General features: G+C 39.5%; 1 protein-coding gene across 1 annotated transcript; it reads left to right on the forward strand.

The window, feature by feature from the left end:
* The first annotated feature begins 1369 nt into the window (after window positions 1-1369).
* On the forward strand, window positions 1370-27764 carry DYNLT5 (dynein light chain Tctex-type family member 5). Its single transcript, XM_045801372.2, has 5 exons — window positions 1370-1488; window positions 18000-18091; window positions 24527-24651; window positions 25508-25707; window positions 27139-27764. The coding sequence occupies exons 1-5, from the start codon at window positions 1370-1372 to the stop codon at window positions 27221-27223; spliced, it is 621 nt and encodes a 206-aa protein (XP_045657328.2). The 3' UTR covers window positions 27224-27764.

Raw genomic sequence — 27764 nt, forward strand, 5'->3', positions numbered from 1 at the left:
GGTTCCAGCTCTGGCCTGCAGAGCCAAGGTCTATCAGAATCAGAACATGAATGGGCCACTTAATCAGGCTCAGTGTGTCCTACCACACACATAGACACACTCACGTAGACACTCACACTCATACATAGACACACACAGAGACACTCGCACACACACTCACACACTCAGACACACACGCAAGCACACACTCACATTCATAGACCCTAATATTCTCAAAGCACACACGCCAAGACACACACATACATTCAGGACACAGACACATCACACACAAAGGCTCACACACAGGCACACACGCACAGGCATACATCCATTTGGGGGCACAGATAATCAGTCATGCCTACACACAGGTGCACACACGGGCACAGAGGCACACCCTTACATCCATGTACACAGAAACTCCTGCACACAGCCTCACGCACTCGTAACCCACACAGGCACTCACCCGCAGACACACACACAGGCACACACAGGGATGTGCACACTCATGCACACACTCACATAGGCCCACAATCACACACACACCTCCCTGCCTCCCTTCCAACACACAGTACCTCTGCCCGGAAGCCTTTGCTTCTGGGTACCTGACACCGCTCACACGGGGGTTTTACGTTACGTCCTCGCCTGTCCTACCCACTCCGCGCCGGCTCTTTGAAGGCAGAGACTCTGTCTTAGTGTCTAGCAATGTGTTTTTCCCTGTGCTCTCAGATTCACAGATTATAAAGTAATTTAAATGAGTATCTAAACTTGTATGTAGACAACAGGGCAGTGGACTTATGGTCAAAATTCTTAGAAGTGCATTCCTACTACCAGCTTTTTGACTGATTCGGGAGAAGGAAGTAGGTTTTCTAATAAAATACTTTGTTACAGGTTAAGTTCTGTGTGCTCTTTACAAAGTAAGTCACTGCTGCTTGAAAAAAATACCCCTGGGGGAAGACAATTTTAATTTTTAAGGTAAAGCAACAACAACAAATATTAATTAGCAAACTTTTATAGAGATTAAATGGGGGGAGGGCAATAAAAAATATTGCTTTCAGGGGTGGAATACACGTCTTTCTTGTACACAAGGCTATCTTTTCTCAGTGATGTGACCTCCTGTGCTATTAAGCATTTTGCTGCAGCTTAATATCTGCTTCTGTGGATTTGACTATTGCATAGATAAAAGTCAGCAGAGTTACCATGTTTCCAGTTACACTGACCAGAATAGCAACATCTACTAAAAATCACTGTTAAGGAAACCGCACTTCCCCTTTCAAAAAAAATGGTAGAATTATCTGTGTTTTTTAATCTGGAATGAGTCTCTGTGTTATATTAACTAAAATGCTTTCAGATCTTTTGTCTGCTATTTTACAGAAGTTGTTTTCCATAGGTTATGATGATGGCAGGCGTTGCTAAAGACAGAATGGCTCCTTCAGTAAAGAAAAGGAGTAGTGTGTCTTCTCTAAGTGGTCATGAGTTCCGGCAGAAGGAACTTCACGGGTACACCAAAAAGTGAGTAACTGAATGTCTAATAACCTAAATTCAGTTATTGAATAAACCAGTGCATAGTGCTTATCAAAAGAAAAAAAAATAGTTCTTGGGACATGCAAGGGAGAAAATGGGCAAGTAAAACATTTTGAGTTATCTTTTGGGGCTATATTTTTAAAAAGAAAGAAAAAGAGAGTGACGAAATCTAAGTGGTATGTTGAATCCAGCAGCATTTTGTACTATTTCAAAGAGCACCCCCCCAAAATCATCTCCCCAAAAGAAATGCCATATGCAGTATAGACCAGTTAACTTCTTACATGTCTCCTGAAGTCTTCTACTCAGTGTCACATAAATGCATAGATTCTGCATTTTATTATCTCTCTCTATATTGAGAATATATATATATATATATATTGCATTTAGCATTGTTTTATACAAATTTTGTAATGTATTTTCAATAGTTTTCCCCATATCCTTTTAAATGGCTGCATAATATTTTATCAGTTTATAATTCTGGGTTAGTTAATCACGCCCCAGTTTTTTTTCTTTTTCACTATATAATAAGTTTCTGCTTGTTTTCTTCCCAGAAATACAATTAGTGGGTCAAAAGGTAGTAAGTACATTTTTTGGCTTTTGCTACATACTGCATTTGCTCTCTTAAAAAGATTAATTAATTTTTAATACTTGCATGGCATTTCTTTTTGACTGCCATTGGGAAGAAAACAAAACAAATTATCCGATGCAGAGGTTAATAAACTTATATTATAGGCTTTCCTTCTAGTAGTTTCCACAGCATTGAAGGGTGTGGAAGGATGGGCAGCAGGAGCTGGTGAGTCCTACGGAGCAGAGACCAGAAAAACTGGAATAGATTTATATTATAATCTTGAAACCAAATCTTTCTACTTTCTACTCTCAGAGCGTATTAATGTGCTTACTTAAAATTTGACTTTCCAAACCTGATGTTTGTGGATTACAAATACAAGCTCTCTCTTTTACAGATAGAAAATGTAAAGGAGTTGCAATCCCAGCCAATGTCAGAATGAAAGCTAGGAGAAAAATTAACCTCTGCAACTTTTGCTGCTGATCCTAAGCCATTTTGGCCTCAATTTCCCAATATTTAAGGGTAAAGGTTCTTTTTTCAATTATTTTAAAATAATTGTTAGCTTAAATTCAACTTTTTCCAGGAAAATATTCATAATAATAGTCTGACATAAATCATGTTTCTGTGATTTAAAAAAAAAACGGCTCTCATCTGAAGACTAAACGGTCATTCCTATTTGCATCATTTTCATTTACATCTTCCCTTTCAAAGCAAATTAGAAAGTCGCATAGAATCAGAACATGGCCAAATGTGAATAATTAGAGAGCGCTCTTTTTTAATTGATGAAATATAAATATAAATTAAAAGTTACAAAGATACAGAAATCGTGTTACCAGCACATGAGATAGATTTTTTACTAACAAATACATTTAAGTGACCATTTCACTGATGTATTTCAGAGTTAGAAATTCAGACTCTCAGAACATTCAGAATGGATCCTCTACTTGAATATTTTTTTACTTAGAAAGCAAATGACCAGCTTCCAAGTACCCTGGCAGTACAGAGGCCATTCGGGAGGCCGCCTCCTCACCTCTAACTCCGACTGACTTTCAAGGTCTTCAGCACTGTCGGGGACCAGACTTTTCAAGTGACACTCCTTCACGAAATGAGTCTTTGACTAGCAGAAAAATTCTGAAAGTTCAGTGGCTATCAAACGGAGGCATAGTTTTGAAATTGCAGAGTTTTATGGAAAAACATGTACCTTTCTTTTGAAAGTTATTTAAAACAATTTTTTGACCAGATCAATTTCAATAGTATAAAACCTATCCTGAAATATACAGAAGACCAAATACATCATCTTATTTAATAGCCCCAGCATTAATCCTACTAGGTAGACTTCATTCTCACCATTTTACCATGAAATAACAGGTGTACAGGTCAAGGGACAATTTAGTGACAACAATAGGGTCCTAAATTATTAGTAAGGCCCATAGGGTCAGAGATCTTAGCCTACATCTCTAGCGCTGTGTTCTCCGCTATCCTACTTGCATTCTATTCTCTGGCCATACTCAACTTCCACATTTATAATCCTTCCATGCTCTGTCTTGCCTCCAGCCACTGCCCCATGTAGCTTTCCCATGGGGTACCCTTGTCTGGAATATTCTTACACTCTGGCTTCCTTCTCCTCCTCCTCCTGGATTTGGCTCCAGCTTCACCTTTCGAGAGGCATTCTCTACTCGACTACAACCATTTCCACTGCTGGGCTGGGTTGGATGTTCTTCCTTCCTGCTCCTGCTGCTTTTCTCTTCTACATGCTACTGTATTTGGCTGTTTTCTTGTCTGTCTCTCTTGTTAGATTGTGGACTTGTTTTCCTCTATAGCAGTAAACACACTGATAAGGAAGGCAAAGAAGTGTAGGAGGTAAACCTACTTGGAAAGCCACTTCTTGGGTGTAAGATTGGCATAGATTCAATCCTCTAGTCTTGGTTTCTATGTCTACATTGTTTTACAATAGTAACTAGCTCTCAACATTGATCCCTGGGCATAATGGATATCCCAAGTGCCTTCCCAATTATGAAAGGAAGATTGAATTTATATTCAGTGTAATTACTGTTAACTGTTTTTAGGGCTGGATTTTTTTAATTTAAAATATGTTTTCATTTTAATGTAATTTTTATGTTTTACTCTTAAAACATCTAAAGCTGGATCTTATCTCCCAGAATCATAACTGTGAGCATGTTGGCATATTTCTTTCTACATCTTTCTAGTTGTCATCATACTGCATCTATAATTTTGAATTTTGTTTGCTTTTTCAGTTAAATAATAGATAGTAATAAGGCTAAAAATAGCTAACATTTATTGAGCCCTCACTATGACCTTATTTAAGTCTCACAGAAGCTTTGTGGCAGCGGGTAACAAATTATGGCCCAAGGGCCAGGTCCAACCTACTTCCTGTTTTTGTATGGTCCCCTAGCTAAGTATGGTTTTTATGTGGTTGAAAAAAAATTTAATAATATTTTTGTCCTATGAGTATTAATAAAAATGCAAATTTCAGTATCCATCAATAAACCTTTATTGGAATGTAGGAATGCCTATTCATGTATGTATCATCTCTGGCTGCTTTCACACTATAGAGTAGAGTGGTTGCAGTAAAAACTGGAGGACCCACAAAGCCAAAATATTGGCTAGATGGCATTTTACAGAAATGCTTGTTGACCCTGCTCTCTAAGATAGATGCTATTATCATCCTCATTTTACAAAGGAATAAGCAGAAGCCTAGAAAGGTTGAGGTTCCAAGGCTATAGAACTAGCAAGTGGCAAAGTGGGCTTCTGTGTATAGGCAAGTATTCTCATTCTCTGAAAATTGGCTATTGATGTGTAACTTACATTAATGAAACTCTTCTATTCATTCACCTGAACCTCCTGTTTCCCACCCATGAGTAAGAGCAGGTATTGACAATACATCTTTCTTGTTGGAAGCCCAGCCTTTGGCAGCCTTCAAACAGTATTTGAACAGATGTGCTGCTCACATGTTCTTAAAATGCAAACAGAAGCCTGAGGTTAAGTGACTCTCCCAGGATAATGTGACGTGATAGCCAGGTTTATTTTCTCTGAGGCCGGTAGTTCAACCAGTAGGTCAGGCCCAAGGTTGGGGACTAAAAAGTCTCTCTTTTGTCTCAAACCAAAATTACAGTGATGTCATGTTACAAGAACTTTGAGTATGGATCCCACCGCTCTCTATTGAAGCCCATGGGGGGCATCTAACACCCTAGTTAGGACACACAATGTTCTTTCACTTATTTATTTATTCAGGGTTTCCTGAGCTGCCCCTCTGTGCCAATTATTGTGCCACACGTTGGGGTTAAAGTAACTAATTATAAAGTTCTACTGTGGAGAAGGTCATTTTTCAAGTAAACTGAAAGCCGCCTGGTATTTTTTTTCTGCAAAAATGGAAAATACTGCGTTCATTACTTCATTTGAGATAATTATTTATTAACCAATGAGTACATTCCATTGTGCTGGGTGGGGAACCACAAAGAAATAATCCCTGCTCCTGGGGAGTTTGTAATCTGATGGGATAGATGGTGAGCAAGTAATTTTAAACCTGATGAATTTATCCTATGATTTCAACCTAGACTACTGAGCTGCTCACGGGCAGTTAAAAAATGCCGTTGTCCGACCTCTTTCCTGGATTTGGTAAGTTCTCTTGCCATCTAAATAAAAGTAAAGCCCCCGAAAGACCTGGATGAGCTACAGCTTTCCCCCTTCAAAGAGAGAGAAGCTTGAGAAAACGGAAATGGCCATGATCCCAAATTAAAGCCCAGTAAATACTAATATCATGTTGTAGTTGTGATAGATTATGAAACTGTTTCACGTACAACACCCATATGATTCTCGTAAAAATCCTGTGGGTAAGTAGAGAAGATACTTTTATGATCTCCAGTTATCTCATTTATTATCTTATTTCTCTCAGGAGCAGAGTCGAAAATATTCTTCATTTCATAGCACGTTGCCATCATCAGTATGGGCGAGACCCCTAGTGTCTTTCTGATTGTCCTTCTTCTTCCCCTTTCACACTTCACTCTTCACTCTCAAAAGGCACCCACTGTAATACACACAGCACTCTACATGCTACAGGAATACACATATTTAAGTGTGTGTGTGTGTGTGTGTGTATGTATTGTATAGTATAGTATAGTGTGTATATAATATATATATACTTATAATATATATATATTTTTAATTTTCTGTGTATTATTATATTAAATTATATAATATATATTATATTAAATTATATAATATATATTATATTTAAAAAACCTTACTGGCTGGGGAGCGGCTGCCCCTCCCAGGTCTAGCCAATTCCTGAAGCTAGCCAAGGTCTCAGCAGGGACTATACCATCAATATGCAAACTATCCAACCCAGAGCCAGCCCCCCTCTACATGCCCCCCAACACCCAGCATGCAATAATCCTCTGCCTTAATTGCCCAGAGTCAAGCACCAGGCAACTAAGGACCCTCCTCTAGCTTAGAGCCCACCGAAGTTATTCAGACTAGCCAGTCTTGAACCGTTTCCTGCACCCAGTTTTGCTTTTCCCTCAGATACCCCCAATAAAGGCTCTGGCCCTGACTCTCCCTTGCTCCTGTCCTCTGCGTCTTGACACTCTGGTGCTTTTCCATGTAACCCTGCATGGCGTGGCATGCCTCTTATCTCTGGGATCTGTGAGTATAGTGCGCTGTGTTTTCCTGAGCTCCTCTGCCCTCTCCTTCTGTGCCACACCTGACTGACCATCTTACAAAAGAATACGGAACAAGTACTTACCAGAGATTTTCACTTACGTAAATGGTGTTGTGCTATAAATCTCATTTTGTTTTCTCACTTTCATATATCTCGTTCAACATCTTAATTTTTTTTTAAAGATTTTTTATTTATTTATTCGACAGAGATAGAGACAGCCAGCGAGAGAGGGAACACAAGCAGGGGGAGTGGGAGAGAAAGAAGCAGGCTCCTAGTGGAGGAGCCTGATGTGGGGCTCGATCCCAGAACGCCGGGATCACGCCCTGAGCCGAAGGCAGACGCTTAACCGCTGTGCCACCCAGGTGCCCCAACATCTTAATGTTTTTTTATTTACTCATGTAACTATGGATCCTGGCTCTTTGCTTCTTACTGCGGCGTAGTGGTTCTTAATATCCACCCATCACGTATGTTTGTATCCATTCCCCTAGGGATGAACATCCAGACTGGCTTTCACATGCCATGTGGAACATCTTCGTACATAATACCTCATTGGCATCTTTGTAAAAACTGCCCTGGGAATGCGATCAAGTATTAAGATATACCACAAAATTGTAGTAAGTAAAAATGATAAATTTAGGAATAGACAAGTGCATGAATAGAGAAACAGACCATTGGAATGCATAGAAACCTCAGAAATAGACCCACGATTTTATGGAAACATCATGTGTGAGCATTGGGAAAAGTATGGGGATTTTTTGGTAGATTGTGTTGGGAGAAAAATGGCTCACTAGGCGAAGGAAAATGAAGCACGATTTTTACCTTATATCATTTTCATAGTAGATTCCACATGGAAGACTGAAATGTGGAAAGCTATAAAGCTAATAGAAGAAAGTATAGCAGAATATCTTTGTGTTCTATGGCTAGGGAAAGATTTCTTAAATAAGATCCCAAAATGAAAAAACAAAACCATAAAAAAACGTGATAAATATAACTACAATAAAAGTTAGTATTTCTGTTCAATAAAAAATACAACAGACACAGTTAATAGGCCAGCAGAAGATACATATTTTTTAAAATCATGCACATTGACCATTTGAAAAATAGTCAAAGGAGATAAACAGCAGTTTGCAGAGGCAAAGCCCAATGGCTAAGCAGAATATTCGAAGAGACGCTCAAAAAGAGGAATATAGAGGGATCCTCGAACTCACTTGGAAAAGGAGAAAAATGCAAATTAAAACATCCACTGAATGGTAAAATATAAGAAGGGAGAATAGTACCAAATGTCGGTATTTGCTAGACAAGTGAGAATAAGAACAAATATCCATTCAGCAAATAAATCCAACAGTATTTAGAAAAATAAGTATGCGCATGCCCTATTCTCCCCGTACGCTGAGGAAGCTGACACTTGGTGTGGAGGAGTGACTTCCAAGATGGTCACGATTCCCAGGTGACAGAGCAAATAATCCGTAGCTCTCTGACCCTAGAGTTTAGAGACATCGTGAAGGTGTTTGTATTTCTCATTTGGGCTGAATGGTGCGCGCCCCACACCCCAATGCCAAACTGCGCCATGCTTTGCCAAATTCATATGTTGAAGTCCTCATACTTCAGAACGTGACCATACCTGGTAACAGGGTCTTTAAAGAGCTACTCAAGTTTAAATGACCTCATTAGGGTAGGTTCTCATCCAACATGACTGGTATTATTCTAAGAAAAGGAAATTTGGACACAGATACACAGACAGGGAAAGGATGTGAAGACACAGAGGGGAGACCGCCATCTACAAGCCTGGAACAGACACTTTCTTCCACAGCCTTCAGAAGGAACCAAGTGAGCCAACGCCTTGTTCTCAAACATCCAGCCTCCAGGCCTGAGATAATACATTTCTGGGGTTCAAGCCACCTAATCTATGGTACTCTGTCATGGCAACCCTGACTAACTAGTGCAGTATTTCTAAAGGAGGAAATGGAATAGCAGCAGCATAGCCATGGAGCCGAATGGAGTGGCTCGGAGATCTGTTCTGCATACACTGGCTGGAGTCAAGTTCCAGCTTGAGCACTTAAGCTGTTGAAATTGCCTAAGTTATTGAGCCCTCTTTTCCCCAGCTGCTGCTTCTAAAAAATGGGCTAAAAATGGTCATTGTTGCTCCGGGGTGTGGTGAGAATTTATTAAAAGAATATATGGAAACACCTAGAAGGGTTCTTGGCGCATCTAAAAGCAGAGCAAGTATTCAGTATCACATAGAACTTTGGAGCCAAATTAGACCTGTGTTTGAATCCCAGATCTGCTTAACCAGCTACTATTAAATATTCTTTGAGTCTTAATACGTCATCTATAAAATGAGAATCATAACATTCCTTTTATTCATTAAACACTTTCTTGTTGCCTGGGTCACAGCGTTGTGCTAAGTGCTAGAGATACCATGGTGAACAAAGTGGACTGTCCCTGAACTTGTGGTACTGCTCTCATCAAGACTGTGACTCTCACGTTCCTGATCCAATGGTCAGTCCACATCTTATTTGGCCTCTCAACATTTGGCACTGTCCACTGACCACTCCTTTCCCTGGAAACAATTTCTTCACCAGGCTTCAGGACACACACTCTCCTGTTTTCCTTCTGCCTGATGGGTTCCCCCTTATCCGTCTTCTTCCTGCTCCCTTCTCTTCTCCCCAATTTCTTAATATTGGAGTACCTCAGAGAGCAGTCCTTTGTCCTATTCGCCTCTTGTCCTGCACGTATCCCCTCGGGAATCTCCTCCAGTCTAGTAACTGAGACATGGTATTATGCCCCCAAATTTATATCTCCGGCCTCCACATCTCTCCCAAAACCCAGGCTCATGGATCTAACTGCCTATTGACCTTTCACTTCAGTATCTGGTAACCATCTCAAACTCAGCATGCTCACAACTTAACTCTATCTAACTGCCCCCCTTCCCATGCCTCAGGAAATTCTGTTGAATCAACTTTGAAAATATATCCAGAACCCAACTCCTGACCACTACCCCCCACCGCTCCCATCTCAGTCTCAGTCGCTGTGTTAGTCGGCTCAAGCTGCCATAACAAATTCCATAGATCAGGCAGCTTAAATAATAGGAATCGATTTTTCTCACAGTCCTGGAGCCTGGAAGTCTGGAATGAGGATGGCAGCATGGTCAGGTTCCTGTGACCACCCTCTTCCCGGCTCGTAGAGGGGAACCTCCTCACTGCGTCTTTACATGGTGGAAAGATAATTCTGGTGTCTCTTCCTCTTATAGAAGGACTCCGATAGTTTTGGTTCAGGGCTTTACCCTTATGACCTAACTTAGCCTTAATTACCTCCCTAAAGGCAGTAGCTCCAATACAGTCACGTGGTAGGGCAGTAAGTCTTCCATGTATAAATTTGGGGGAGACAAAATTTAGCCCATAGCAGTTAGTGTCCTCTCTCACCTGGATTACTATAAAAACTTCCTGACTGCTCTCCCTGTTTTTACACCTGCCAGCCTATAGTCTATTCTCGAAATAGCAGCTAGAGTGATCCTTGTCAATGATGCAGTGGATCTTGCTGTTCCTCTGCTCAAAACTCTCTATAGCTCCCTCTTGATCAGAGCCAAAGCCACGGTTTTACAGTGCTGCCCAAAGCCCCAGCGATCCAGCTGCTCACACCTTTGTAACCTCGCCTTCTTTCAGCCTCCTGCTGGCTCCCTCCGCTCCAGCTAGTGTGTCTGGCCTTCATGCACTTCCTCAGAAATACCAGGCGGCCTCCTGGCTCAAACCCTGTGCATATGCTTTCTCTCTCCCTGACACCCTCGTCCCTCAGCTATCCACTTGGTTCCTTTCCTTACCTCCTTCAAATCTTTGTTCATGGAAGCCTATCTTGACCAGTCTATTTCAAACTGCAAAGAGAACCCTCTCCTCCATCTACTTTCAAGGCCCCTTGACGAAGCAGTTCTTCCCCCTGCAGCATTTATCACTTTCTAACATAATGTATAATTTACTACTTTAGTATTTTATTGTCTATGATCTGTCCCTTCTCACTAAGTTCCATGAGGGCAAAGGTCTTTGTTTGTTTGTTTCCTTTTTGTATCCTAAGAACCTAGAAGAGCCTGGAACATAACAGCAACTCAGTAAATATTTTTTGAATGACTAATTATGGCAGTATATTAATTCCTGAACAAACAAGTTCTGTTGCTCACAAACAGGTTAGGTTTGCAGGTCCATGTAGGTGTTAAGTCCAGGTGACTAAGGACTTTCATCTTGAAAACATAAGATGCATTTACAGCAATAGAAATTGTTAAACTTTCGAATTTTTGAAACAAGGTATACATTCACCTCCTTGCTGAAGCATTCCATTGTGCATCTACTTAAAAAAAGAGGGGCGCCGGGGTGCCTCAGTCAGTTGAGTGTCTGCCTTCGGCCCGGGTCATGATCTCAGGATCTTGGAACCGAGTCCCACATAGGGGGGCCTGCTTCTACCTCTCCCTCTGCCTGCTACTCCCCCTGCTTGTTCTCTCTCTCTCTTTCTGTCAAATAAATAAAATCTAGAAAGAAAGAAAGAAAGAAAGAAAGAAAGAAAGAAAGAAAGAAAGAAAGAAAGAAAGAAAGAAGAAAGAAGAAAGAAAGCTTCATTTGTGTTGAAAATCTGTTGAGTGAGACCACACTCCTCCTTCATTTTTTTATAATAATTTTTTATTATGTTATGTTAGTCACCATACAGTACATCCCCAGTTTTTGATGCAACGTTCCATGATTCATTTATTGAGTATAACACCCAGTGCACCATGCAATACATGCCCTCCTTACTACCCATCACCAGCCTATCCCAATCCCCCACCCCCTCCCCTCTGAAGCCCTCAGTTTGTTTCCCAGAGTCCACAGTCTTTCATGGTTCATTCCCCCTTCTGTTTACCCCCCCCTTCATTCTTCCCTTCCTTCTACCGATCTTCCTATTTCTTATGTTCCATAAATGAGTGAAACCATATGATAATTGTCTTTCTCTGCTTGACTTATTTCACTTAGCATAATCTCCTCCAGTCCCGTCCATATTGCTGCAAATGTTGGGTAATCGTTCTTTCTGATGGCTGAGTAATATTCCATTGTATATATGGACCACATCTTCTTTATCCATTTGTCTGTTGAAGGGCATCTCAGCTCCTTCCACAGTTTAGCTATTGTGGACAATGCTGCTATGAACATTGGGGTGCATATGGCCCTTCTCTTCACTACGTCTATATCTTTGGGGTAAATACCCAGTGGTGCAACTGCTGGGTCATAGGGTAGCTTTATTTTTAACTTTTTGAGGGACCTCCACACCGTTTTCCAAAGTGGCTGTACCAACTTGCATTCCCACCAACAGTGTAAGAGGGATCCCCTTTCTCCACATCCTCTCCAGCAATTGTTGTTTCTTGCCTTGTCAATTTTTGCCATTCTAACTGGCGTAAGGTGGTATCTCAATGTGGTTTTGATTTGAATTTCCCTGATGGCTAATGATTTTGAACATTTTTTCATGTGTCTGTTAGCCATTTGTATGTCTTCATTGGAAAAGTGTCTGCTTATATCTTCTGCCCATTTTTTGATTTGATTATTTGTTTCTCATGTATTGAGTTTGAGAAGTTCTTTGTAGATATTGGATACCAGTCTTTCATCTGCAGTGTCATTTGCAAATATCTTCTCCCATTCCGTGGGCTGCCTCTTAGTTTTTTTGACTGTTTCCTTGGCTGTGCAGAAGCTTTTTATCTTGATGAAGTCCCACAAGTTCATTTTATCTTTTGTTTCTCTTGCCTTTGGAGATGTGTCATGAAAAAGGTTGCTGTGGCCGATGTCGTAGAAGTCTATGTTCTCCTCTAGGATTTTGATGGATTCCTGTTTCACATCGAGGTCTTTCATCCATTTGGAGTTTATCTTTGTGTATGGTGTGAGAGAGTGGTCAGGTTTCATTCTTTTGCATATAGCTGTCCAATTTTCCCAGCACCATTTATTCCTTCATGATCTCCATAGTGTTGTGGCTGTAACCGTGGCACCCGTACTCAGCCTCACCTGAGTGATGATTGCCAAGGGTAATGCAACTTTGAATCTATCCATTCATCCAGGACCTGCAACAGAATTTTCATTAGCTACCTTTGGCTTTAACCTCACCTTGTCATGAGTGAATATTAGTTCAGTGGGCTTCAGATGCTCTGATTTTCTATCCACACACTCTAAATTATTCTATTTTATCAGTCACCTGTCCTGGATTATCCTCAGTCACATCAGAACTAGATTTTTTACAGGTTGTGTGGCTTATTCTTTAGTCCTTCAGAAGCATTCCTACTCTGGAGAAATGTATCCTACAAGAACACATGCCATATCATTTTCTGTTCTCTCTCTTATTTAGGAAAATGTATCTTGACCTTTCTTTCTACTATAACTTTTCTCTTACTGGCATGACTGGGCCAATAATGTGAATTAAATATCTCAAAGCTACATAAAAACCCAGCAAACTTGCTATAAACTAAATGGCCACAAAACTAAATCACCTTATTCGACAGCTTCCACCTTCTAGTGACTGGGGAAGAGTTGGTATGTTTTTGCTCTTAAACACAACATTCATAAAAACATCCTTTGGTCTTTTTGAGGCAGAAAGTTCAACTAAGTGAGCCTTTATGCATATTTCATGTTATTTTCAATATCTTGTTTCTTGAGCATGGGGAATCTAATTTTTCTTTGTATTACCAGCCTGCCCATTGTGAGCAATAAATATTTGTTGAAAGGATGAGGGGAAAAAGAACAAAAGCCCAAATCTGTACATCTTGAAGCCTTCTTTTTACTTTGCGTGCTCTAAAATATCTCCACTGGGAGGCAGCACGTAACTTTAGTAACAGATTTAGGGGGGAACTGCTTAAGTGATACCATTCAAAATATGGTCGTTCCGGGCGTTTTGTGGTTACAAATGGAAGAAAGAGATGACATTCTGACTTTCTTAATCTACTAAATTAATGGTTCCAAGGCCAGTTATGCATTCAAATATTATTTCTTACTGCAGCTTCAAAACATCTCAGTAATAACGGCAGTGAAAATGGACATGAATTCTCAATAATGATTAGATAGTATTGAGGCTGGTGAGATTTAATTGAAACTATTTCTGTCTCTAACAGTCATAACAATAAGACAAGCCTGGTATTTATTCAGTGTGATTCAAGGAATGATCAGCAAGTACTTTTGTAAGATGTTTTCAGAACTGAATTTCATGAAAGAGTAAACGTATTCCAACTCCTTGGCTAATTTTCTTTTTGCCTCTTTCCCGCATAATCAGAACATGGGCTGTTGGGTTGGCGTGGATGTTTCCAGTGTGTATCAGGTACGATACAGAAGGGTTCCTTTTGTTATTGTGGACCAATTTCATGCAGCTAATTCTGCATCCAGGTTCAAGCCACATCTGTCGTCAACAGCAGTGCATACGATTCCAAGTGTTACTGAAACTTGCATTGGGTTACAAATTGTTACTCTTCTCCCTAGAATAACATTGGTTGATTTGTTCCTTATTTTCACCAGTAGTTTCTGCCAGACTTTCAGTTTCCCTGTGTTTACTTTTCATCTACCTTCCTTCCTAAAACTTGACAACTCTCTTGGACACGTTTTGCCAATTGAATCTTGTTGCTCCCTAAATGCCAATAAGCTGATGAAACACATAGACAGCAAGAGCATTTTTCACATTTAAAAAATAAGATCAACATTCCTTTTGTGATGAGATCATGTATCTATCTAGAAGGATTATTATTATAAACTATGGAAAGTCTGGTCATAGACAACTGAAACTTAGCCACTTGTAATGTTGTGACATATACCCGATAAATGTTTTCTGCTGTGTGTACAGCACTGGTAATTAAAATTATAAAATTCCTTTTTGAGCATCTCACATTTTTATCTGTTAAAATTTCAAAGGGCTTGAGTAAAGCTGTTTGTCAAAGAGAAAATACGTGCTGCTTATTTTCCAAATCAGTGTTCTAAACTGCTGTTGGTCATTCCCCATTTTCAAATACGGAATCTCTTTTATTTCTAAAAATTTACCAAAACCATATTCTGGTCTAATGTTAGCTACCCAGATTGCAAGCACTTTTAATACTTTATCTCTTCCTTCTGTCTCTTTTTCAAGGAATAAATATTTTATTTTTTCTGTTCAGCTCATTGTTTTCTCTCTTCCTTTTTCCAACCCATCTCATTTTAAGCAGATCTCTAGTCTTTTTAAGGTAACAAGTAAAAATTTTCTGTAGTTTTCCATGAAGTTATCATTTTAGTGGATACATGGTACAGAAAGAAATAGACGAACCAAATATTTTCTTTCTGCCTGAGAAAGGATGCCAGGTTACAGCAAACTATCTGAAACTTCACTCCCCGAAGCCCTGTCTCCTCCCCAAAACTAACTCCAGGTTTTGTCCTACAGTACTTGCAACATCGCATTTCCAAGTAGCAAATTCTGTATCAGTTAGAATTTGTATCAATATTATACAACGTTTCTTATACTAATTATTTTTTTTAATTAGTGACTTAAACAAAATAGAAATGTATTTTTCTCTTACGTAAAAAATCTGGAGGGAAGCAATTCAGGGACCTAGCCTTCTTCTCTTTCTGATGTGTAATGTATAAGGTCATCTCAAAAACCCAAGATAGCTGCTGACTTCTTGCCATCATATCCACAGTCCAGTCATCAAGGATATAAACAGACTCCTCTTGATTGAATTCATTCGTTTGAGGAAACTCTCTCAGGATTTCAACCAAAATTTCCACTAATGTCTCATCGGCTTACAAGCCACATGGCTACAATAGCACCAAAGAAATCCAAAAATTTGTCTTTAGTGTAGAGAGAAACGCCCCCACAGATTTAGAGTTCTGTTACCAAGGAAGAAGGAAGGAACACTGGAGAGCAAAGGGCAGGCAGTCCCCGCCATGATGTTTATCACAGCTTTCTTCACAAGAATGGTGTTTTGGAAACAGCCTAGATGGCCAGAACAAATGAGTAAATCAAGCATGGTATGTTCGTATGTTAATACTGTCTTGATATTTAAAATATTGATGAAGATCACTATCTATCAACATAGAAAGTTATCCATGATACATTTTCCAGTGAAGGAAAAAAAAAAAAGCCAAGCATCTATCGTATGTTCCCATATGCAAAGTCATGTCTAAAAAGATTTCTGTAATGTTAACAGTGTCTAGGTAACCACTGGGGTTAGTAATTTTTTGTGTAATTTTACTTTAATCTTTATACTTTTCTATGTTTTGAACTTTTTACAATGAGCACACACCATTTACACGATTACTGTGGAAACAAAAAGGCTCTGAATGAAATCACCTTTGGTTAAGTTTTAAAAAGTCAGTGTGCAACACCTTCCGTTTCCACACCTATCTTCAACCGGTGGGTTTTTCAAACTGCCCTTATGACACTTTCCAGTTTCATACTGATACACATTACTGCACTGACTATTAACTTTTCAGTAACATAGAACAAAGCAATAGTGAGGACTGTTTGTAAAAATCCTTATTTGCTTTTTTGCCTGAGACTTCCAACTTATGCTACTTAGAGTTTGGTACCAACACTACTTCTCTTTCTATGAGTTTTTAAGGTGGTGCTCAGTAGAAAAGAAATTGGGTTTTTATTAATACCTGTATATTTGTGCAAGCAAGTTTCAAATGCAGTCATTAATGATTTCAGGTGGTCGTCGTCCCTATTTTCATTCTGTCAGAAAATGATCACGTGTGAGACCTTGTTACTGGGATGTAAATAGGATGTTTGAAATCCAGGTCTGCCTTTCCTACATGTATGGCATTAAGCCCTTTGTTTCATTTCTTTTATCTCTGAAATGGGTAGAATAATAACTCGTTTACTAACTTAAGAGAGTCTTGCGAAGGTAAAATGATTATTTGATGGAAAATGTTTTGCAAGGTGAAAAGTAGCACATATAATATCAGGGCAGGCTGGTTTATCTTCGAATCAAGGAGCTTTTGCACCTGGGGTTTTCTGAGCAGAAGCGATCCTCTTCTGTGGGTACTGCCCACAACACCTGCAGCCAATGTGGCCAGACAGGTTGGTTGCTCCTTCAAAGGGCAGCGGAAAACTGGGGAAAGCAGGTGTTACAAGAATGAGGACTAAATCACTAATCCAGAAGTCTATCGTGAAAATGCACCCATAATTACTTGCATCAATTTCTTGGAATGGGTGGGTAAACCTTAATTTATTACACAAATTGTATTAAGGACTTTTAAAACAGATTATCTGTGATTTTCTTAAAATTTCATTTGCAAAAAGTTTACTCATTCCAAACAGCTGAAAACTAAGTATTTTAATCTCCTTGCAGAGAAAAAAAAAAAATCCCAAAAGATTAAGAACAAATATCTGTCATTTAATTAAGGCAAAAATATAGCCTGCTTAGAAAAGTGGTCACTCTGAACACACACACGTAACCACACACACACACATGCACACACACTATTGTAGTGTCTCCTTTGAAATGACATCTGTCTTAACTTCCGTTTTCACAGGTGGGGAGAATTGAGGGTAGAGCTGAGACTGCCATTAGTGACAGTTGAATTTCCTCTGAACTAAGCAGAATTGAGTGGTGCTGGAGGGACATTAGGGGCTCCTCTTTGCTTGGGTCTCCTGTTCGGCACCTGGATAAGCTTAAATTGCCTTGGTAAACAAGACAAAACCCTTTCTTCATGTTGAAATGTTGAAAATGCTTAAGATTTACAATAGTTTGGAGGAATTGTGGTTTCTCTCACCATGTAGGTGAGTTTCTTGCTTTTCTTTTTTCTGCTAAAGCAATTTTGTGTGGTATGTATGAGAGTGAACTTTTATAAAGTACAATATCCCATGTACATACATAGAGTTGTTTCCCAACATTTTAAGCTTCCTCCTATATTCCCCAGTCCTTTTGTTCGTTTTGTCCACTTTGAGGGGAGAGACTGCACCGTTGAGATGCCATTGGCAATGGCTTTGAAACGTACCACACGGACAGACAGACCGACCCATGAACACTTGCTGAATAGTCAGATGCCTTGGGCTTTACTGGGCTGCACGGGGCTTCCACCACTGTACGGAGACCCGCTCCAAGTAACTTCTCTAGGCCTTCATGGTTCCCTCTCTAAAATGTTGTAGACTTTAGACATCTGCAAATTTGATACGGAGATCTGTTTGAAATATTCTTAGAGAAACTTTACCTTTGTAACATTTTTGCTAAAACCAACAAGGTATCTTGTTGTTATTATTGCTGTTGTAACTATTGAAATTTGTTTTCTCTCTTGCTTTTAGCTCTAGGAGTACCGTGTCTTATATGGATGAACCTAGCCAGCGTGACGATGCCTCTCGCCTTACAGTTCAGATGGAAAACACCTATCAGCTGGGTCTGTTATTTTATCACTCATTCCTATTTTAAACTTCTTTTTTAAAAAAGATTTTATTTATTTATTTATTTATTGAGAGCAGGTGTGGGGGAAGGGCAGAAGAAAAGGGAGAGAGAATCTCAAGCAGACTGCCCTGAGCACACGGAGCTCATCGCAGGGCTCAGTCCCATGACCCCAAGATCATGACCTGAACAAAATCCACAGGTGGCCACTCAACCAGCTGAGTCACCCAGGCACCCCCTTATTTTAAACTTCTAATCTCATTATTTACTTAAAATAATATCTGATAACATGGCATTATCTTCAATACTAGCACAATATAAGGGGTCTTAATTAAGTGATTTGATGCTGTTTTAATTTCTTCCTCTGCAAGATGGGACCAATACCCATTGCTTAGTTTTCTTTATCAATGTTTTCTAAATACCACGCAATTCACTGGGAAGCACTGATGTGTCTTGTGTATTACAGGACTAAGAAGTTCATTTCTGGGTATTTCTGGGTTATCCTGTATAATTATATTGTATATGCTCAAGTTAAAGGAAAGAGATATGCATTGAAGTTTTATCCAGCAAAGCCAACCAATGTTGTTGATAGGTGGAGAAAAAAAAGCCTTCAAAGCAAAAGCAAATGATTTCTAGTCCCTTGTTGACAGAGGTGTTTATCCCTTTCCACTGAGGCTTTGGGTCTTTGTAAACAAAGATCTTTGCACCTGCCCCAATACTCCCAGATGGAGTCCACTGTGAATACTTTTTCCCATTCATGTTTTCTCATAGACCAACCTGTTTTCTCTAAGTGTGTACCTGCCCACTATTATCTGCCCACGGTATATAATTACTGCTACATAGAAATTCCAAAGAGACTTACCAATGACCAAAGGGAGGGCTCTATGGGCCAGAGTGGTTCCATCTGTAGCCAGTTAACTTCAAGAAAAGTACAGACCATCAGAGCATCCCATTAGGCCTTGTAGCCAGTTTTCTACAATAATCCCCAAGACTACATGAATTACAACATTCCATAATTAGCCAGTCTACTGGTATTTTCACAGTGCCTGGGGTAGACAACTAATATTGCTGCCAGCCAGTATAATTTTCTATTCCTTCTGGTAATCTTACCCAATTTCCTTTGGGGAAGCCCACCACTGCCAACATTATCACTTTTGGTCCGTAACATTCTGCTGAAGCTGACATTAGCTCCAGAGATAGAACAGTGACTAATTCTGGGATAGCATATGACCCTTTGTGTTGAGATTCAACTTAGACAATGTTGTTTGGTCTGTTGGAGAAGCCCATTAGGCTCTGAAACCTGAAAGAAGTAAGGCTGCGTGAGGTTTTGCCATCTCGCCCCAACATACGAAGCCTGAGACAGAGAGAGAACCAAATTGATTATTCAAATCCTAAATTCAGCTATCTGCTCTTAGACTTTTCATTAGGCAAGCTAGGTTTGGGTCAGGTTTTCCTCCACTTATAACTGAAAGATCTTAACCATTCGCTGTCTATGACATTGGACTCTGTATGCTGAAAGGGTCTGAATCAGATTTTGACAAGATAAAGGAGTTGAACTGTGAAGTCCTGTGTTTCTTCTTCATAAGGATATATTTTCATAATTTATTTCCTTAAATAAAAAACTAAATGATCTGATCAATTTTAGAAGTACTGAGTGTTGAACCAAGTTAGAAAAGTAATGTTAGAAATAGCTTAGTATAAAGTATTTCCCATATTTTCTTACAAAAGTCATGTGAATTATTCCTTTATGATTTAAGTCTTGTGTGCTTAACAATCCATTTCTTAAGCATTCAACTAGCCATCTTGTTAATACTCAAACAAAAATATATTTCCACTTCTACTTGTTTCTGAGTTTATTTTGCATCTGAAAGGTACTCTGTGGACCTCTGGTAAAGATTTTCTCTCATATCTACACAACGCAATACTTCCCAAAAGAGTGTGTTTATGTTGGGGGGAGGGGACCTGTCAATCATCAGCATTATTGTGTTTAATTTTTCACATTCTATCCAATAATATTTTCATTACCTAACCACATTTTAAATGTTTAGTATGTTTGTCCTCCCTTTATCTGAGTAATTACAGCCAGAATGAGGTAAAACAAGTATAATTAATGAAAGAAAAAAGGGAATGGAAAAATCAAAGTATACTCATTGTAATAAAACACCATTTACATTTTCTCATTAATTAATTACTAAAACATGAGTATCGAAAAACATACAAGATGTAGTACTCAATACGTCTGAATTTGAATACTAGTCTTGCCGATTCCTAAATCAATAATGGTTGAGCAAGGTATCAGCATCCTTGACTCTCAGTTTATCTGTAAAAAAGGGATAATAGTCCACACATCATAGGATGTTGTGAGAATTAAATGAAGGAATGCATGTAAATTACTTCTTCATTCATTATGTTATTGTTTCTCAAAGTGACTGACTCTAGGACTTCACCTTAAATCACTAAGACGACAGGCCTTCTCTGACATCCAATATAATTTCCTATTAATTACAGAATGAGTTCTCCACAGGAGTTTTTCCGGAGCAATGGTTAAAGAAGTATCCGATTCTTTAAAAACACTGCCTGTAAGCAGGAGGTCAGACAAGACCTATAGTGGTGGCTACTTTTGTTGCCACAAAGAGACAAACTGCCTGAGAATGTAGACAACATAACAAAAAGGAGAGCCTGAAGATGGAGAGAGAGAGAGACATCGTTTGAGCTCAGCTTCCATGGCATGATAGGCCCTGTCATCAGATGCTCTCACGAACAGAAACTGTCAGGCTCTCCACTCTGACTTCACTGACCCCCCTAGGGTCCTTCCTGACAGTGGAGGTCTCACTGCCTCTCTACTTACACCCTTGCCCGATTTTGCTGCCTTCTCAGCAAAAACAATCCCTTTCTCCTCCCTCAAAATGGGTAGCAATCATAACAACAACACTCATAATAATAAATACCTAATGGGGGGGGGGTGTCCGTGCATGGCAGCACTATTCTAAAGGTTTTAAATATTTTACCTCGTTTAATCCTAATAAAAAACAATATGTGATAATTCTTATTATTACCCCAATTTGGGGAAGCTGACACACAGACATATTAAATAACTAAATTTTTAGCTGCTCTACCTTAAATCTATTTTTGTGACAACTCTTTCTTCTTTTTCTTTCTTTTCCTTTCTTTTCTTTTCCTTTCCTTTCTTTTTTCATCCCAACCTTTCTTCAGATCTTTGCTTTTTGATTTCTAAAAATATTTTCCCTCTTAAAAAAAAATCCACTCAAAAAGAAAGAAAGAAAGAAGAAAGAAAGAAAGAAAGAAAGAAAGAAAGAAAGAAGAAAGAAAGAAAGAAAGAAAGAAAGAAAGAAAGAAAGAAAAGAAAAAAGTTTTGCCATTCTCATTAGTTGACTCTGAAAGTAGACTGGGGAGCTCATTTGGAAAGTCGAAAAGCGAACATTCACTCTTTCTCTGACTTTGCATCTCAGCATCCCAGACTGAGCAAGGCAAGGGATGGTTCTGGGTGCATGGGGAAGATCACAAACAAGTGAGAAAAAAAAGTCCATGATGACATTTCAAAATATCTTCAAAATAGGATTTAGTTAATGAGATTTGTTTTAAAAAAACACAAAGCCAAGTGCAGAAAGGACATAGGTACAGCTGGACAATAGGCACTGCTGGAAACAGGGACTCAGGTGTAACCAGTCTTTTCAGCACTAAACTGGGTGTGGGCCTCCCTCTCTCACTGTGGTCTGCCTTCCTCTCCTTGGTGACAGTCGTGGCCTTCCGCAGGTCCTCAGGATCACATGTCATAACTTTTATCACCAGAAAGAAGTTGATTTATTTTTTCCCCTAGTTTCAGTTTAAAATCAAAATTCTGAGAAAGGATTCTAATTGGCCTGGCTTGGGGCAAGTGCCACTCCTGGGCCCATCTACCATAACCTGGACTTGGGCTCAAGGAGGTGATGGGAGATCCTAAAGAACCATCTGGTTAGAGTTGGAAAACGCTCATCTTCCTAGGAGGTAAGAGGCTGTCCCCAGATGACAGGGACGGGTCCTAGACAGACAAATGTGTGCATTGAGGGAATTTACTACTTGCTGAAGGGAACGATGCATACAAGTTACTATAATAAGCGGCCAAATTAAGTTCCATGAGAGTGATGTAGGTCAAGGTACATGCAATATGCATGCCTGGTAAGAGGGAGTGAACAACAGAAAGTATAATTAGAACATACATAATCTATTTAATTTAGTCCAAGCCAGCAGTATCATCTTTAAATTTCTTGACTAGAGGGGAAACCACCCTCAAATTTAACCTCATTTCACTTGAGAGTGCACATGGAAATGTACAAGATCCACTGGAGGATGACCCAGGGGCTTGTAGGTACCTAGGAACTTGCCCACGCGGGCTGGTGCCCTATCTCTACCCCATGAGATGGGAGCAGTCAGGAGCAACCTGGAGTTATAAACCTACCAGCCTACAGTGTTATAACAGCTTGTCTGTCCTCTAACATAGATTCCTGCTAACTAAATATTGTGGTTAATCATCATACTCACTGCGTCAGGTGTCTGTCCCTTTTACCTATCCAGACTCATTCCCCAGGATGATTTAATTGAACAATTCCCAAATAATCATCAAAATGCAAATACTGTGTATGGAGCCCCAGGAGGCTGACCTAACTCAACTACAGGCACAGGCTGCAGCCTTCCAGTTGAGTCTGGCCGATGGAAAACTTCAGTGGGAAGTCGGAGTGGGGGAGGAGTGTGAGCTGGGGTGTCTATCTCCCCCCACACCCTGACTCTGGGTTCACCTCATGCTCTTTGCCTCCACCGATGGAAGGGCATAGCTGCCCTCAAGGGAGCCCTCTCCGAGTGCCTCTCCGGGAGCTAGTAAGGGTCCCCTTGTCAGAGCCCTCAAGCCTGGGGTGGGATGGGGTAACACCCTCAATTTCCCTAGCCAGGGGATACTGCACTATCCTTTGGTCCTGCATCCTGCTCAGAACGTCCAAAGGAGTCTATTAAATGCTCCAGGAATTGTCATACTTTTCACATGCCATACATGTCTTTAGACCCTGGTACAGTCATTAAAAATAAACACTTAAATGATACTGATGACTAGTGAAATAGAATTGAATATAATTCTTGATCTCGTTCCCTTATCCACATCAATTCAGCAAAGAATGATGGAGCCTGTACGCCAGGCTCCAGGCACATGCCCTCGCCGTTCAATGACAGACAGTTGAGGTTAATACTCCCAGGAGGGACAGGGAAGATGCCTGGGATGCAGGATAAAGAAGACCCACCCGAAGCCTCTGCTCTGAACATGGACTAAATGTGGTCAAGAACATAAGCTCTCGAGTCAGATAAAACAAGAAGTACCTCCCAGCTCTGCCACCCTGTGATTCTGAGCAAGTTACTGAATGTATTCAAACCTCCGCTTTCCCATGTGTGAAGTGGAGATAACAGTAAAACTCACCCCAGTGATTTATTGGAAGATTATGTAAGGTACTAAATACTTATCACAGTGTATGACATGTAGAAAATGCTCAATAAAAGCAGTTTTTATCTGTACTATGATTATTACCTATAAAATGATTACTGCTATTTAAATTCAGAAACCACACATTAAATATTTCCTCTGCGTTTAGCATTGTATTCGACTCTGAGGAGGATAAAATCTGACCGAGCTTACCATTTCACTGGGGAGAAAGGCAGAAATGCTTTAGCTGTTGTCAGGGGGATTCGGAGCCGTGGAGACCCAGAGTATTGTGAGTACTGAAAAGAAAGGATGATTTTTTACCTGAGGAGAGGAGGAAGACTGCCTGGAGAAGCAGACATTTGAGCTGGCCTTGAACCGTGAGTGGACATTTCTCTGATGAACAAGATAGGGAAGGCGGTTCCACTTCAAAGCAGGAGCAAAACAAATGTCCACAAGCATCCCTTACAAAGCAGACGAGGTCCGTGGGCTGGAGCAGCACCCACATAGAGAGCTGAGGTGGGGGGTGAGGGGCTGGACGTGCTGGGCCTTAGACTTTGCTAAGGGAAATATCACAGCCAGATCTGGGTTTTAGAGCCACCCATCCAGGTGTAGTGTGGTATCCAGAGGTTGGAAATAAAAAGCTGCAGATAAAAGAGCTGGAGGTTAGTTAGAAAGATGTTGAGACTTTAAAGTAAGTCATTAATGGTGGGAACTGGAAAGGAGGATACTTTCAGTATCAAACCTCAATGGTATTGAATGCACTCTTTAGGTAGCCTAGTAAATGGACGAGTGTGTTGTCTTCTGGTCCTCTGCCAGAGAACCTGTCTGGAAACCTAATTAGGGCCATTTTCTCCTTAAATAGAGGCCGCCCAGAAGATGAAATGTCTCTCCATGATTCAGTACTCTTTTGATTAGACTATGGGCGGGTGGATAGCATTTGAAATTACTTAGAAATTTCATCTGTATTTTCAGGTCCTACCAAACATTTTCCTGTGGTCATTGTCAATCAGATCCTGAAAGATGTGTTAACTAACTATCTACAAGAAGAACAGTATGAACCAGAGCTCTGTAGACAGATGGCCAAAACGATTTCTGAGGTATATGTGTGATTTACAAAGTGTTAACTAGAATATTGCTGAAAGGACAACCCCCCTACATTCTGATGAAGGCAATTAATTTGTAGTAGCAGTAAAAATGCTTATTTCTATTTTATGGAAATATTTATTAGGTCATATTCCGTGTGTGTGTGTGTGTGTGTGTGTGTGTGTGTGTGTGTAAAAAGCCTTTGCCTAGAACAACCATTACGTGTATCATTTTGCATGTATTTTGTTTAAAAAATGTTTACGACTGCCCCCATTTATTTAAAAATGTATTGCCAAAGATATATTTTAATGATCATTTTCTCTTGTTCAAGTTAGTTTCCTTGAGTGCCATCAAATACAGATATTGCAGTCTTTAAATACATTTCTATTTTTATCAACTAAAGTCTGGCACTCCATTAGGTTTTCTTTACTCCTTATAACAAACTCTTTATAAACATTCATGGTTAGTCGTATTACAGGAGACTCCAGACGTGTGCTCCCTTAATTAGGCATAAACAAGGTGGTCTAACTCTCACGCCAACGTTCTTTGAAGGGAAGCCATCTTAACATAGATTTTCAAAGAACGTAATAAATCCTTTAAATCCTGTTCTCTGGATTACAGTTTTTCCATGTGTCTTAGAAAATGTAGATTTACTGCTGGTGCTATAATTTTGTCTCCAAATGTTCTATCTCAGGAGAACAGGGCTTAAAGGAAAACATAGTTAAGTTTCTACAACAGTTACTGAAAATATCTACAACGCATCATGTGATTTTCTTAAATCCACCATATTTATAACAAAGATAAAGACCCCTAAGTTTCAGTGTGGCTAAGTGAGGATCTTTCTGTTGTTGTTGTTCTTTTCATTTCTAGGTTATTAAAACCCAGGTCAAGGACCTGATGATCCCACGGTACAAGCTAATTGTGGTTGTTCACATTGGACAACTGAAGAGTCAGAGCATTCTTATTGGAAGTAGATGCCTCTGGGATCCTAAAAGTGATACCTTTTCGTCTTACGTTTTCAGAAATTCTTCTCTCTCCGCTCTTGCAAGCGTCTATGCAGTTTACTTCGAGTGACTGAAAGTTAGAAATCTAGTGCTTACTTTTTTAAGTCAAGAAATAGGCCGTATCTATGTACATGAAAGCTTTACTGCCCAAAAGTTTGAGAACGAAACAACACTAATATTTCAAACAACTGGAATTTTTGGACTTTTTCATACTCTTTGAAGAACTGGGGGAGGGAAGAGTGGCACAAGAAAAGCTCTTGTTTATCCAAAGGAAGAACGAAGTCTTGGTTCTGCTGGATTGTTTTTCACAGACATGGATTCTTATTTAATATTACTTTTGGTACTAATTATTTTAATTGCTCTTTATAGAGAGAGTTAAAATTTCCTGTATTGTTTTCTTTAATGAAGAGAAGTTAAACAAACAAACAAACAAACATGACTATCTACTCTGACCAATAAAGGGCAGAAGCATATTCAACCTGGTACACACCAATGAGAAACGTGAATGTGTCTCAGTGCTGCATGTAAAAGAATGCTGAGTTTCATTTCGTACTTAATACATTGAGCAGCATTCATTAACTGCAATTATTGTTACATGTACCTGACAGTTGAAACTGCTGAGGTAGAATTAATGATTTCATAACAATTATTGTAGTCCCACGGGGCTGCTATAGCGAAAACTAGAAGCTCTTGTGGGTTGGCTGCACTTTACAAAATTGTGGGAGAACTGGATGTTGGCTCTCCAGTAATGGAAACTATAAAGTGAACAAAGCCTTTTAGGGCACTGCAGTAGACACTGTCGCATTAAATATACATGATGTTTAATAGTAAATGTATCTGTAACACTTAAAATCACGTATTGCAAAGAGACACTGCTTTTAAATATACACTCTGCCTGATGTGCTTGTAAGTAGGTTTTCCTTGGCTAACAAACTTTTTACACAAAATATATAGCTGGCAGCTTAACAAATAAAACATGTGTATTTACTATTTTGTTCCTATGAATTTAGTGCTAAAGTGACCCAGTGCAGTTTTGAATGGGTGGCACTAAAATTTACAGGGCTGAAATGTCTTTATTATTCTGCTGGTTAATGTAGCTTGTACCATGGGTCATTTATTTTCACGGGGCTTTCAGCCCTTTGTGTGCATATGAAATGATGCTGAGGCGTTGTTCCTGGATGCTAAGTGAACTGCCCGGAGGACATTTGTTAAAGGTCAAAGACAAATTGTACACATGTGGAGAAAATTAGCAATGCTATAGTCTTAAGGGGGAAAAAAATGATGTGTCATTCATATCAAAAAGAATTTAGCAAATGGGAAAACAGTCAATGCTTTATAGTTTTAAAATGTACTGATGTCTTATTTTTCCCCCACAAGAGCCTGTACTTAAAAAAAAAAAAAAAATGTATACTTTTAAAATTCCTTTCCTTCTGCTTGTTCTGGCTTTTAAGGTAACTTTTCAAAATGAATTAGTCAATTTTCATTTTTTTTCTGTAGTGCCTTAGTGGGAATATGTCTGTGTAATAATTCATCACGACCAATATTTGTCTATCTCCATAGGCCAGTTTTGTTTCTGGATTAGGTCTTAAGTGCAATCAGTAAATGAGCTGCGTATTTTCATTACACATTTGCGAACATGTCCCCTCTTGGAGCAATAGCAGGGGCAATCATATTGCAATTTTGCATGAGTAAATCAGAATGAAGAAAATTCCTTAGTACATGCAAAGTCCATTACAAAAACGGCTTTATTTTTTTAGAGTCCTAAAGTCTCATCTATGAGATAATTTCTTACCATCTGTCTTAGGCTGTGTTAGGAATCAGAACCTTAAAACATGATAGTTAAAAAGCAAAAAAGGAAGCAGTTAAACAGCAGATTGCCATGTACTGTAATTCAGACTGTCAGTGATGAATTCTAGCCATGATAGAGCAGCATAAGAATATACAGTAAAAACCCAGTAACGGCGACTAACTCGGAAGAATGCTGGTCATCACAGAAAGCCTTCTGACAGGAAGCTTTGATGGATGCATTAGCTAACGCCACGGAGGTAATCGTATTGTAAAATACAAATGTATCAGGTCAACATGTTGCTTACCTTAAACTTACACCATGTTGTCAATTTTAT

This window comes from Ursus americanus, chromosome 12 (assembly GCF_024610735.1).
Source record: "Ursus americanus isolate L20-20 chromosome 12, mUrsAme1.1.p, whole genome shotgun sequence".
Lineage (NCBI taxonomy): Eukaryota > Metazoa > Chordata > Mammalia > Carnivora > Ursidae > Ursus > Ursus americanus.

Excerpts from the sequence above, each read along its gene's own strand:
- DYNLT5 (XM_045801372.2), top strand. The coding sequence starts at position 1,370 with ATGATGATGGCAGGCGTTGCTAAAGACAGAATGGCTCCTTCAGTAAAG. Across the intron at positions 1,489-17,999 it reads CTTCACGGGTACACCAAAAA|CTCTAGGAGTACCGTGTCTT; the intron begins GTGAGTAACTGA and ends TCTTGCTTTTAG. Across the intron at positions 25,708-27,138 it reads GTCTATGCAGTTTACTTCGA|TGCCTTAGTGGGAATATGTC; the intron begins GTGACTGAAAGT and ends TTTTTTCTGTAG.